Source organism: Balaenoptera borealis (genome assembly GCF_965194805.1).
Source record: "Balaenoptera borealis genome assembly, chromosome: 9".
NCBI lineage: Eukaryota > Metazoa > Chordata > Mammalia > Artiodactyla > Balaenopteridae > Balaenoptera > Balaenoptera borealis.
In genome coordinates, this window is record NC_138873.1 from 68,671,037 (window position 1) to 68,684,164 (window position 13,128).

At 38.4% G+C, this 13,128-nt stretch overlaps 1 protein-coding gene across 3 annotated transcripts in view; it reads left to right on the plus strand.

The window, feature by feature from the left end:
- Nucleotides 1-13,128, plus strand: part of RNGTT (RNA guanylyltransferase and 5'-phosphatase) — a 327,759-nt gene that overhangs the window by 203,349 nt on the left and 111,282 nt on the right. Inside the window, exon 15 of one of the 3 annotated variants that reach the window (XM_082405975.1) lies at nt 7,619-9,446. The exons of the other annotated variants lie outside the window; for them this stretch is intronic. Within the exon in view, the coding sequence (XP_082262101.1) occupies nt 7,619-7,645 (27 nt within the window). The 3' untranslated portion in view covers nt 7,646-9,446. Of the gene's footprint in view, nt 1-7,618; nt 9,447-13,128 lie in introns of those variants that run through there. 3 annotated transcript variants of the gene reach the window in all.

Consider the following 13,128-nt stretch of genomic DNA (forward strand, 5'->3'; position numbering starts at 1 on the left):
TTTCTGACATTCTCTTGCTGTTCAAGTGGAACTATTATTTGTGACAGGAAGTGAATGCACTAGAGAACCTTTCTTAATGTGACTAGTTATACTTTTGAATCTGACCGTTCAAGTCACGGAAGATCTTGCCTTTCCATAGTTGTTATTTCAGTTATTTTCATCTCTTTTTTGTGTGTCTTGAGAAGTTAAGATTAAGCCCAAGTCTGTTAGACATAGTTTTCATGGGAGACTTGTATCCTGGAAAAAGACAACAGATTGATTGGTTCAGGTTTGTTCAGTGCAGATTTTTATTGTGAGAAAGAAATCAGTTCATTATACCTTTTTCCCCATTGAAGGTGACAATTACCCTTTATTGTTGCATTCACAGCTTCTTTAGAGAATTATCTTCAAAATTGTGACTTTAAAAACATAGCATCAAGACTATTATTGACTTAAAAATAAATAATAATTACTTATAAATAATACATAAATAAGTCTAAAAATCTAGCTCTTCTGGTGTACCATTTTCGTTAAACATTTCCTTCAGTGTTTCTGCATGGTAATCTGGAAGCAGAAACCTGAACTCTAGTGATATACTACCCAGTAATAGAATTTGCATATTTTTGGTTTGATATGTATTCTTTCTTTTGGAAATAACAACCTTTGACGTTATTTTTAAAGTTAGATGTTTTTGTTAAGATCAATGATCATTTACAAAAACAGCTATGGCATAAATGGAATGGTAACATATGACTTTAATTGTACTAGGAATAGAAAAAAATAAGGTATTTTTATAAAGAGCAAAAGAAATCATTTTTATTGAGCACATATTATATGCCCAGGACATATTATACCTTCTAATATTTATAAAGTCTTATAAAGTAAATATTATTTCTACTTACAGATGAGAAAGTTGAGACACAGAGAGGTTAAATAACTTGCCCGTGGTCATGCAAACCAGTAAATGATATAATTGGGATCTGAACGCAGATTTTCCTGACTCCCTAAGCCCACTCCCTTTGTTCTTTACAATACTGTTTTTGTGTAAATATTGCTGACTTAAATTTTCCATTGGAGACGTTGATCAAGTATTCCAAGGGAGTCAGCCCATACAACAACAGTGCGTTGAACAGAGCAAGCTCTATAGAAATGCAAGACGGTAGAGACATCAGTGACCCAACGACATCATCATTTAATGAAAATTTTCCCATGTAGCTTTTCTAAGCAAGCATGTATGTTAATTTTTTCATTTGATAAATTGGAAGTATCCCTACCTTCTTAAAGTGTCCTATAATTTATAGAACTTTTATTTTGAGTATCGTCTTGGACTATTTGCCTGTACTTTAATAAAGTGATGGCTTCAGGAATTGTTAATATCTCTTAAGCCAGTTACTGCCTCAGAAAGTGGCCCAAGATTACTGTGCTTCGGGGTTGGTGATTTGCTGTCAGCTATTATTTCTCAAAGTCAAATTCTGGCAGTTCCTTTCTTGCTGCTTCTTTCTTTCTTTTTTTTTTTTTTTGTCCTGTGAGTAACTTAAAAACTACCAAAATTTCTAGGGAAAATTAGGTGACTAAACTTGTTAAATCAATAACCTTAATTTGCACCTGATTATATGCATCCATAAGCTCTGACCAGTGGGCCTAAAGGTGTCTCTACATCCTCCTGGAAAAGTGTAGTACTTTCATTCACTGACATTGCGTTCCTATTTTTTCTTTTTTTAATAAGGAGGTGTTAATTCTGCCATATTTGTCTTAAGACAGTACCGCACTACTGGTAATGTTTTGTTTGCTGGAAGGGCCTACAGACTTACCCTTTATTTCTTTTAATTACGTACGCTGCTCTCGTGGTCCTAAATATTTGAATGTGGTTCTGCTTACTGGCTGTATAAGTGTAAAGACAGCCAAGAAGGCAAAAAGCATCAGGAGCTCTGCTCAGAAATGATGTTCTTTCACTTGCGGTGGTTTCTTTTCTTCAGTGAGCCTGCCGCTGCCTTTCCTCACCGTCTCCCTTTCTTCACGGTGGCAGTAGTTGATGTCTCTGTCACTGCTACTCACAGCCGCACCAAGTGACGTAAAACAGGTTTGAAACTTACAATACTTTTCCCGAAACACAGGTGTATCTTCAAGTTTGTCAAGCAGAGTGACTGAACCAGTTCTGCTTTCTATTCTCTTGTCAGCCAGTGCCTTGCCGGAGTTTTCACATTTGTTGTCACAGTAGCGGTGCAGTGTTGTTTATAATCCATATGCCTCTCTTAGGTACATCTGCAGGTTTAAACACTTTGCTTGTCCCTACAACACGGGACTCATCTCTACTGCTTGAGTGCTTCTGGTGTATAATCATGGTAGCAGTGTATTTCAGCTTCACCATGGTCATCTTAAAGAAAACACACAGGAGCTTTAATATAAGCTGGGAGCTTTTCTACCAAACTAGAAATATGCTAATGGCAGATTCCAGGCACTCTCATAAAGGCACTATATTATTATTAAGAGGAACCTCTTAAAGAATGGTTTCATCTTAATTAATTTTACTATTAATAAGGCCCCTTTTGGAATTTTTCTTTTGGGGGCTTACAACAGAAACATAAGGTGTTGGGTTCTCCTTAATATACAACTAATATGTATTCAGAAATGGGTCAACCATAGTGTCACAGTTTTGTTGTGATCATTTATAGCCATGGAATAATAGCCTGCAGATGCCTCTCAAATCTTTACCTCATTCTTCTCTTAAACCACAGTTTTGAATCTTCAGATGCCTACTGGGCATTTATATTGACTCTTTCAAATCACCTCAGATTTGCTCATTTTTGTTACTTATTCTTTAAATGAACATTTAATGGCTACCTGCATCACTCAGTCGTGAAACTTAAATTTATTAGGTACCCATTATGTGCCAAGCACTTTGATAGGCACTGAAGTTAGAGCAGTGAATAAGACTGACATGGTCCCTGTCTTTGTGGAGCTCACTGTGTAATGCACAAGACTGCTGACTGAATGAGTTCTTCAGGAGTGACGACTGTAATGATAGGGAAGATAAAGGGGTTGTTTGGATGGAGGGCAAGGGTCTGTAGCTTTGTCTCATGGGTTGGGAGGACCTCCCTAAAGAAGTCACCTTTAAACCCAGAATTGAAGGGCATGAAGGAGTTAGATGAGTCGGGGCAGGCTGGTCTCTCTGTGCCTCAGTGTCCTCATGTGTAAAGTACCAAGAGAAAACTAACAGTAAATTAGTTAATGCATGCGAAGCACCTAGGACAGCACCTGGCCCTGAGTGTGGCTACTGTCTTCATCACCTTTATCATTGTCATCAGTCATTCGTTTTTTCAGGCATTCAAATAAACATTGATTGAGCATGTACCAAGTGCTGGGTATTTTTCAGTACCGTGGTGGGATTCAGAAATGAAAAATTAAAAATCTGCCTATTCTAGGCTCTTAAGGTGTGTATACAAATAGTTTAATAGCAAAAAGAATAATACAGTAGGAACCGTAAGGGAGGTATGAGCCAATTTCTGGGAAGGAGCAATCCTTTCTTTCTGGGAGTGGTATTTGATTTGTGTCACTTACTTGGCAAATAATATATACTGCCTGTGGAATCTAATATTTTCCTGTATTCTTATTAACTTTTAAGATTTTACATGCATAGGTCTTTACTTGCCACTGAAACTTTCCATGTTTGAATCGAGAAAGTATGTATCACACAGACTGAAGTAGGTGAATAGTAGGCGCTCTGTATGTTGGTGAGTGGTCTTGGAAACCTATAAAACTTTCTAGGGTCACTTATACAAAAGCCTCATAACTGCTGGAGACCTTTATTATGATAGTAGCACATGCTTTAGAGGGACTCAATATAGATTAAGAAGTAGATGTCGCCTCCTCTAAAATAAAAAAAGTTCCCCGTATTATTCTTCAGGGGTGCAGCAAATGTTGATAACACCAAATGTCTGTTTTAATACTTTGCTATAGTAAAGTGGCATCCTTGACATCATTTTTTGAAATGTATTACCATATGCAGCTGAAAAAAATTAGAGCAAGAATCAAAATTGGTAATCATTTAAATGTTTTTTGTTTGACGGTAGCAAAAGTAGCATACTTCACTTTTGCTGGTACAAAATAAGAAGCTCAGCAGACGGGAATATATTTCAACAAAATGAAGTTTGCAAAATGTTACTTACATCTCTCTCTTGAGAGAAAACAGTTAATTGTGTAGTATATAGCATATTGTAGCTTTTGATATATAAAATTAGTGAGCTTCTTATTTGCTGGAATCTTTTGTTTTTATGTCTTAATGCAGTACATTTATGATTAAGATGCAAGCTTTTTTTTTTTTTTTGGTCTGAACTTTAAAGCAAAAAGCTGTTATTTCTAATAAACAGGTATTTCCCTCACAATTAGGTAGAACATTGAGCTGACCATAGCAAACAGTCTCGTAGATAATATCATCCAAAAAGAAGTAGATTAATGTATTTTTAAATTAAGGGTAGTCTTCAGAAATTCCCTGGTAATAGGTCTTTGCAGTGGCTTTTAATCTCTTAAAACACAAGGCTTGCATGGGATGAGACATGAATTAATTTCCCAGCTTTTGACAAAATTGAATCCAAAACCATCCACATACATATGACAGTCACTTCTAGAGAGTAATTAGCTTGCTATAAATACAAGAGATTTCCTGTGAGAAAATTGCTCATGCTATGTAACCAATAGAGAAATCTGGCGGATTAGAGAAAAAGTATATCTTATCCAAAAAAATAGAACCCTTCAGTTTTTTAGTTTGTTTTGGCTCTTGTGCTTTTTTGCTGAAATTTAGTTGTGAGAAATGTGGCAGGCTGGTGTGTGAGACATGTTTATGCCCTTTATGGGGTGTGAGATTAACTTCATAATTAGCTTTTAGAGATCTTTATGGAAATTTTTTCATGAATCTATTAAAATGCACAAGGATGATTTGCCATTCAGTTGAAAAGCAAACCAATCCCTGAACCTTAGGATAGACTTTAGAACTAGATGAATCTGGTGGGATTCTCATCCAATGTGTGTACCTTGGTTTTATATCTATGAAATGGAAATGACAGCATCTACTTCTTAGAATCATGGTGTGAATTCTATAGAATAGTGTGATAAAGCATCTAGCACAAATCTAGGCTTATAAAAGTCATTTTAAAAAATGGTGTTTCCTTCTACCCCCCCCCATCACTTCTTCTCTAAGGCATTTAATGAGACATTACAAACAGGGGCCTTGTTCTTTTATCACCTTGGGATCCAGATCATTAGGATCTTCTGATCTTTTTACATTTTTCTTTCATATGAGGAATTGTGGCATGAGAAACTGAGTACATAACTAACTCCACAGGTATGCTTCTTGGATATTTGTTGTAGGGAACCTGGGCTGCCTAAAACTTGATACACCTCTTCTAAAAAAGTAGAGCATGTGGCTGTGCTTGAGAGTTTCTGTCTGTGCTGCAGGGTTCTAACTTAAGGAGACATTTTGATTTTGAGCTCAAGGTATTGTTTCAAAGCCAGGTATCACTTTGGTTTTAATTTATAAATAACCTCGTGGAATAGCCACTTTTCCAATTCAGGTTGACAACAGAATGAAAATAAACCAAATAGTCAGTTGTTTGCCTTCCTCTACTACTATTAATAGTTCTAGGCTATATAAAAGCATATAAATATGCTCTATAACGCATATTCAGTAAAACATATATTGAATAAGTCAAGGTGAACTACATGGGGTTTAGTTTCTTCAGTTTATTTAGTTTTATTTTCTTGTCGTTTAAAATGGAAGTTCACAGAAATAGAATAAGAATTCTTCTGTTTGTGTATGTAATACATGATCATATTTTCCTAACATAAATTGAGTGCAGAATAAACCCCAGGAAATAACAGGAAAGCAGGCTAACAGAATTGCAGCCCCCTATGTCTACCAAAAGGTTTACATAGGTTAACTCATGCAGACCCAATAGGAACCATCTGGCATTGTGCTCCAGGTCACATGGCTTAAAAATTGAACAGCATAGAGTGGCATAACATAGAGCCTAAGGCTTGTACGGCACGGAGCACACCACAAATGTGTCAAAAGCACTGGAATCAAGATTTTAATCTAGTTCTACCTACTCCACAGTTCCTTATATTCTTTTGTAGCCCTCTCTTTCCTAAATTGTCTCAGTAATCTAGCAAGGTGAGGAAATACTGAATTGTCCTTAAATTGCACTCTGTGTGGTTATTTGAAGAAGTTAAAAGGAAGCAGTCTGGTATGTTGGAAGGAGCTCAGGACTGGGTATGAGATTTGGGGTTCTTGTCTTCATCTTAAAAGAGTTTTCTTTTTTTTTAAATTAAAAATACAGTTTTTCAGTAAATCATGTCTAGCATCCTTTTTAGTCTTTTTAAACTACAACTAAAATACAGTCATTTATGATTATTTGACTTTAAGGATTTATAAAAGAAAGTGAACACATTCAAAGTCAAATGAAATAAATGCTTTGAGAATTCTATTCAGATCACATGGTTAAAAGCTTTGGAGCCAGGGGAAAGTAAGCTTGAAACCTTCCGTGACTAGCTGTCTGAATTTTGTAAACACAGTCTGTGACCTCATGGTAACATATGTCTGCTCTTCCTTATAAATTTGGTCTAGTTTACCAAAGGGCGATATATTAATTAGTAATAATAAATTGGAATTACTCTAAAACAGTCTTCCTTATAGAGCAGAATTCAGAATAAGTTAGGTCTACAAGATGTCGCAACCATGCTGGCTTTCCTAAAAGAACTGGATCTACTCCAAGGAGCTCAGCAGTACACATGTCAGAGAGAGCAGTCGGATGAGGCCTTCCCCCTCGTTCTGCAGGGCGGGTGCTAGAAGATGGCCCCAGCCATAGCGGAATTGTGGTTGGTCTCTTTCTGATACAGATGTCCTCCCACCTCCCTCCCTCCCCTCAGGTGGTGGTAGGGGAAGCTCTTTGGACTCATCAGAATATGACTGTACAATAATACAAGCTGAAGAAGTATTTGTTGTGCAAATGACCTGTATCTCTTAAAAAGGAGAAAGTACCCCTATTCCCATTCCAAAGAGCTGGAGAGTGTTGTACCTGTGATACACCTTCAGGTAGAGTAAATACTAGAAACCACAAGTTCTATATCTGCAGATCTGGAGGCTATAAATAAAAATAATCACACACATCCAAATGATGAGATTAAATTGTATGTTGGCCAGTGTGGTATAGGAAAGAGGAAAGATTACAGGGCTGATTATCAAGAATGTAGAATCTCCTCCTGAATCTATCATTTTCTGACTGCACAGGCAGTTGTATGTGTGTGTTTGAGGGCTGGGATTTGTTCATCTTTAGGCCTTGGAAGGTTAAAAAATGACAGAGGTGCTTTCTGTTTCTGTCTGAGCCTCAATTGCAGGGTTTGATTTATTACTCTGTCTCCATTTTAGAAATTTTTTTTGTATCCAAATATCACCTACATGCTTTCTAAAAGCTCTGGATTTGATATTTAAAATTGAAAAAAATATGTATACATCATAAACATACATATCATACACACACACACACGCGTGCGCGCGCGCACACACACACACACCCCCCAAACACAGAAAAAAAATGTAAAGGAATGAATGCTTCTATATTTATTTCTTCCCTGTTACTTTATACAGGCATTTTGTAGTTTTCTGGGTGAATAGAGAGAAGGATGGAAAAAAGAGCCTAGCAACCTACTCAAACTTAAGCCCAGTTCTTCATCCATCAGTGGGATATTTCTTCTTCCTTCAAGAAAGTCTTTCCTCCAAACTTCTGCCTCCTGCTACAGTAATATGACTCTTTCTGTCAAAGGGGGTGAGAACTGTTAATAATAACAATAGTATATAAAAATAATGGAATGTCTTATTTTAAATCTTTTTCTCATAATCTGTCTACTATCATTTCTTTCTCCACAGTGATGACAGCCTTTCCATTTTCCCTTACATACTAAATATTTACTAGGATTTCATCTTTTGTATTTTTTCCAAGTTATATTTTATTTTCTGCAAAAATACCTTCTCTAAAATTTTCATTATATTACTTTTCCTAATGGATATTCAAAAGATGCTTTGAATTTGAATTTAGACCCTATTAGTAGGCTATTCATTAAGTCCTCTGTTGGATCATTAATAAAGTGATCAATTATTAGAGACTCGAAACCAACGTTTTGTACCCTCAAGGCAGACTCTCAGTGTGTTGTCATATGTCTTTTCTTGGTCTGTAGCCTTTCAGCTTGTGTCCTATTGAATATTTTTATTGAACTAACTTGGCAAATCATATTTCTTGAGACAGTTTGCTGACCCTACTATCTGCAGATTTTGTAGGAAATTTTGATGGAGATCTTTCTTAAGATTTATTATTTTAAGAAGGAAATGTAGATTCATTTTAGAGTGGCAGACAGGAAGGCAGAAACTATTTTGAATTTTTCCTTATTTACATGGGTCCTAAGTCACTGTTTAAAATAGGAATCTTGCAAAACTAGCTCACGAGAATGTGAAGGGTTAATATTAACAAAGATGTTTGAGTTCCTGTGAGTGGAGCTATGTAAATGAATTACTTAGTTAAAATTTGCATATTTACACTGTATTTTTCTAGTGCTTCTCCTATTTGTATACTTGATACAAAAAGGAATGATACATTCATCTTTTTTCCTACTGTGAACAATATTGATAAATACTGGGTGGATGGATGCATCATTATCTTTAATATTTTAGGAAGCAGAAAATTCCTGGTTTATAATGAATATGATGCAATGGGATGCCTTAACTTTTGTGTGTTTGTTTTCCATCTGACATAAAAATGCATGGTGGATGGTGTGTTTGCTTACTTTCTCCTCCCTGTTTCCCCCTTCAGTTCTCCCCAGTAGCTGACATCCTATTTCCTCTTTCACTAGAAGTCATACCCACATCCACAAAGGAAAAGCCTAGTTTTATGTGGCAGCATGGTTTCAAAGGACTTCTACTCAGAAAGCTGTGATTGAGCCAACTACTAATTACCCATATAACCAGGTCATTAGGTTGGATTTATTCTATTTTGGTTTGGTTTGGTTTTTCAGGCCAGAAGTACATAAGTTTTCATGCATGTTTGCATGCAAAATTTTTCATGGAGGATGTACTGTGTGCAAGGCACTGTATTAGAGCTCCATCGTGATGGAGCTCATTGTCAAGTCGAAGACGTAGAGAATTCACGAGGCCGTTTTTCTAAGATAAGGGAAGAGTAAGGTGCTGTGAGAGCACATCAATGAAGCAGAGAGTCCGTGGAGTCAGGGCAGGTTTCCCAGAGAAAGTGATCCTGATAAAAGAGAGGTGGTTAGCCAGAGGGGAAGAGAGGATGATGTGAGAGCCTGATCAGTCCAGGGGGTGAAAATCATGTAATCGTGGCTGGAATGTTTCAAAATCTGATGTCACTTCTATAATTTCTTTGTATAATGCTCATCAAGGTTTTTTTTTTTTTTTTTTTTTTTTTTTTTTTTTTAAGCACATACTTACTGAACACCTCTTTTGTGTTCAGTGGGATCTGGCAATGAGCAAAACAAGGGTCCTTGTTTTGTTTGCTCAAGGAGCTTACCATCTGATAAGGGAGAATGTAAACAGAAGGAAGAAATTATACTCTGAAATAATATATCACGTGGTATTTCAGGAGCTGACAAAACAGACTCAATTCTCTAGAGAAAAATGTCATCTGAAATTATTAAAGTCAAGCATCAGCTCTTCTTGGCCAGCATGTTGTGCCAGAGAGGGACAACGGGAGAGACGGGTGAGCGTATTTGCCTGGCCCAGGGAAGCCTCTGCACAGTGTATCACTCTGGGAAGGGCGAGGGCGTGGGGAAGGGTGGAGGAGCCATGAGCTGGGGTCTGGCTTGCTGTCCTGAGGGTTGTCTGCCTCCATTTTTTATGCAGTTCCAGCTAGAAAAGGTAAAATGCCTCCCCTACTTCCTTGTTAGTTGTTTGAAATTATTATTCTTAGAATTCTCTGTGAGGTTTTTTTTTCTAACTTTGGTGGTTGGTCTTGAAAGCAGTTTAGTGGATCTCAACGAGTTTTGTTTGTTTTTGTTTTCATGAAATGAAATAGAAGAAAAAAAGTACAAAGTGCACCAAGTTGGAATATAAATTGTTTTATGAAACGTGTATGTGTGTGTGTCCATAGTAGGTTGGGATATAAACTATTTTTATTACATTAGGTAAACTGGGTCAAACCTTTTTCTCCTCTTTGGTGAAACTTGCATGACTGCAAGTAAGAATTTGGCCTGCAGAGTTACCCATTTTGCTGGCGAAAGATAGTCTTGTAGACCACAGGGTCAGTGTGCAGAACTGAAATGCCGGGTGTCTGGGCCCTCATTCTGACTCTGCCCCTACAGAGCCATATGCTTTGGACAAATTGTAGGCTTTCTGTGAACCTGTGATTTCAGTCTAAAAAGAGAGGTGGCCTAGGTGAGCTCCTGTGCTCTCTTTTCAGCCGAGATTCTGGGCTTGGTTCTCTTTCTAAAACAGTCAGGTGTAAAAAGTGAATTGTCTTAAGGTTGTTTGAGCATTTGCACAGACCTGTTATCCATTCAGAGAGGCGGTCCTAGGAGGAGAAACAAAAGAGTGAAGCAAAAAATAATGTACGGCTCACTCCCACATGATCCTGGTTCCCGCCAGTACATGCTTGTCCCTCCCTCTGAAAAGTAGACGGTCCACTGCATGCAGATGGATCTAATGAAGGAAATAATGAGTGTAAAAACGCTTGGCCTGGTACCTGCGTAATAGAGCCTCAAAAAATGCTGAGTTGGGACAATGTTGCTTGAGATCTCAACTTCAACAACTAGGCAGTTACATGGGCTACTCATCACGAAAGCGAGGAAGGCATGAGTGTGTGGAGAAGCCAATATTGGAGAGGGAGGGGCACCTCTAGACCCATTTTCTGTTTCCAGTATTGGATCTGCATATATTACGTGTTCCCTTACTCCTTTGTGAGATGCCGGGGTGACAGAAGGTATCTTCCAGGTACCTTATTATCACTGTGTGCAGTAGGGGGACATCAAGTACAGAAGAATTCTCCAGTCTCATCCCCTCTGGTACTGGGAGGCTGTCCAAAAAGAGGCTCCAACCATACAATAAAATAACAGAACCCATTTATCCCAGTCACGTTTGGGTGTGTAGGGTCGGTTTTCTTGTAGGAGCTCAACTGTATTCTGAGATCATAGTAATTAAACTGAGCTAAGTGTAGCAAAAGAGTACATGTTGCAAACTCAGTTAAAATTCTCCAATGAAGAGCTCTCTGCTTGTAGCAGTTACCGTGCGTCCAGCGCTGCGAACAACCCCATTTGGGGCATTGTTAGGCAGTGCTGTTGACACATGAATACATTTCACACAATTATCATAAAACTGTGGCCTGGAAATTGAGCAGCCATGGCACTGCATCTCAGACTCACGTTTATAATAAGCTGTAATCAAGTAAACATTTTAAATGGATATAAGAACAGGCATTACTTGTGATCACAAATGTAAGTTCAGTTGAAGTGCTTTTGAAGCCCAGTATGACAAAGCAAACAAATTTCCTGGCATTATTAACATAATTGTTCTCTGTTGGATTTCGATTTCTAAGAAGTTATTTAAGCCAAAAAAAAAAAAAAAAACCCAGCAAAAAGAAATGTAAGAATGAGCTACTTTTCCTTTTATTATGTCAGATTAAAAAAAAAAAAGTCCCAGATGTTCACTCTGCCACTTCCCCTAACTTACCAAATCATTGCCAACCTCTTTAACTGGGAATTGATATTTCATGATTAATTAGGGGTTAAATTCAGCTGTTTGCTGTGCCATCAGCAGGCTCTGGAGTGGGGCTACCCAGCATTCATCTGCTGGTGAAAGTCCAGGCTGTACTGTGTGATGGTTAAAACAGGGACTTAGCCCCCACCCTTTCCTAAGGACAGACAATGACTGGAATGTCCACTGAATACCGTAGTGGGGGGGGACATGACTGTATGTAAATTTGGCACCAATTACATGGGTAGGATTCAGTTGTTCCTGGAATGTTTCAAAAGCAAAAATGGAAACTAGAGTGGTAACATCTGAAGTGTGGTAGCCAGACAGTTAAAGCGGTGACGATTTGGAGCCCTCGGGCACGGAACAGTACCAGGAGGTGATCGCCCTGTCTTCTGTGGCAGCCAGCAGCTGGCTGTGAGCGTTCGCAGCTTGTTACTTTCCAACACTCCAATTCTGAATAAACCCCCCAAACAAACATCCTTCCTGTATTGTCATTTGGTCAGAGCAGACCCTGAAGCAGCGAGCCAGAGGCACAACAGTCCACCGCCGCGGAAGCCACGGGAGCTCAGGGTGGCAGGTGTCCTGGCCTAAAAGTTGGCATGGGTTGGCACTGGTGGGAGGAGCATCGCCGGAGACTCACTCCGTGCTTTCTGTGGTCGCGGGGCTGAGCTGACTTAGTCAAAATTCGAGGGAGGCACACTAGTATGAGAATGTCCTGTAACGTGCGATTTAAAAGCGTTCCTGCCAAGCATGCCACTTATCTGATAGGTTATTTTTATTAAGCATCAGGATTGTGCTAGGTACTTTTTAGAAGAAAGGTGAAAAGCCACCCACCTTATTTTAATCTTCAGACTTAATTCCACGTAGTTTAGCGCTACAGCCCAGAGAATAATTTCCTTCCTCATAGGCGACCACAGCTACCTTATTCAGAATAGACTCTCTGGAGGCTTGATAAGAGCAGTTGAGTGGTAAGGTATGTGCGTGTGTGGGGGGTAAGGGGAGGGTTGCCCATGTACTTTTTGCTCTTTATTCCCGCTAGGACACATTGCCATATATCCTCACCAGGACTGGACTAGAACGAAAACCTAACGGAGTGTGGGCGTGGGGGAGGGAGGGAGCTAAGTGAGAGATTTAATCTGGTTCCAAATGTGAGTTCTCATCTCTCAAAAATTGGGCAATCACATACTTCTAAATGTAGACATCTTTACATAATAGTATTTTTGTGCATTTTACGTACATGAATAATTCTTTGCAAAGATTTCCCCCCCCCGCCCCCAAGTTTGAAAATAAAAGCAGATAAACCGGTTGCCCGGACAGAAAAGACTGTTTTAAATCACTGGAGCCTACTAAAAATTTAAATAGCTCTAATCATCACTGAAATCGTCCTCTGTTGTGTATTACTC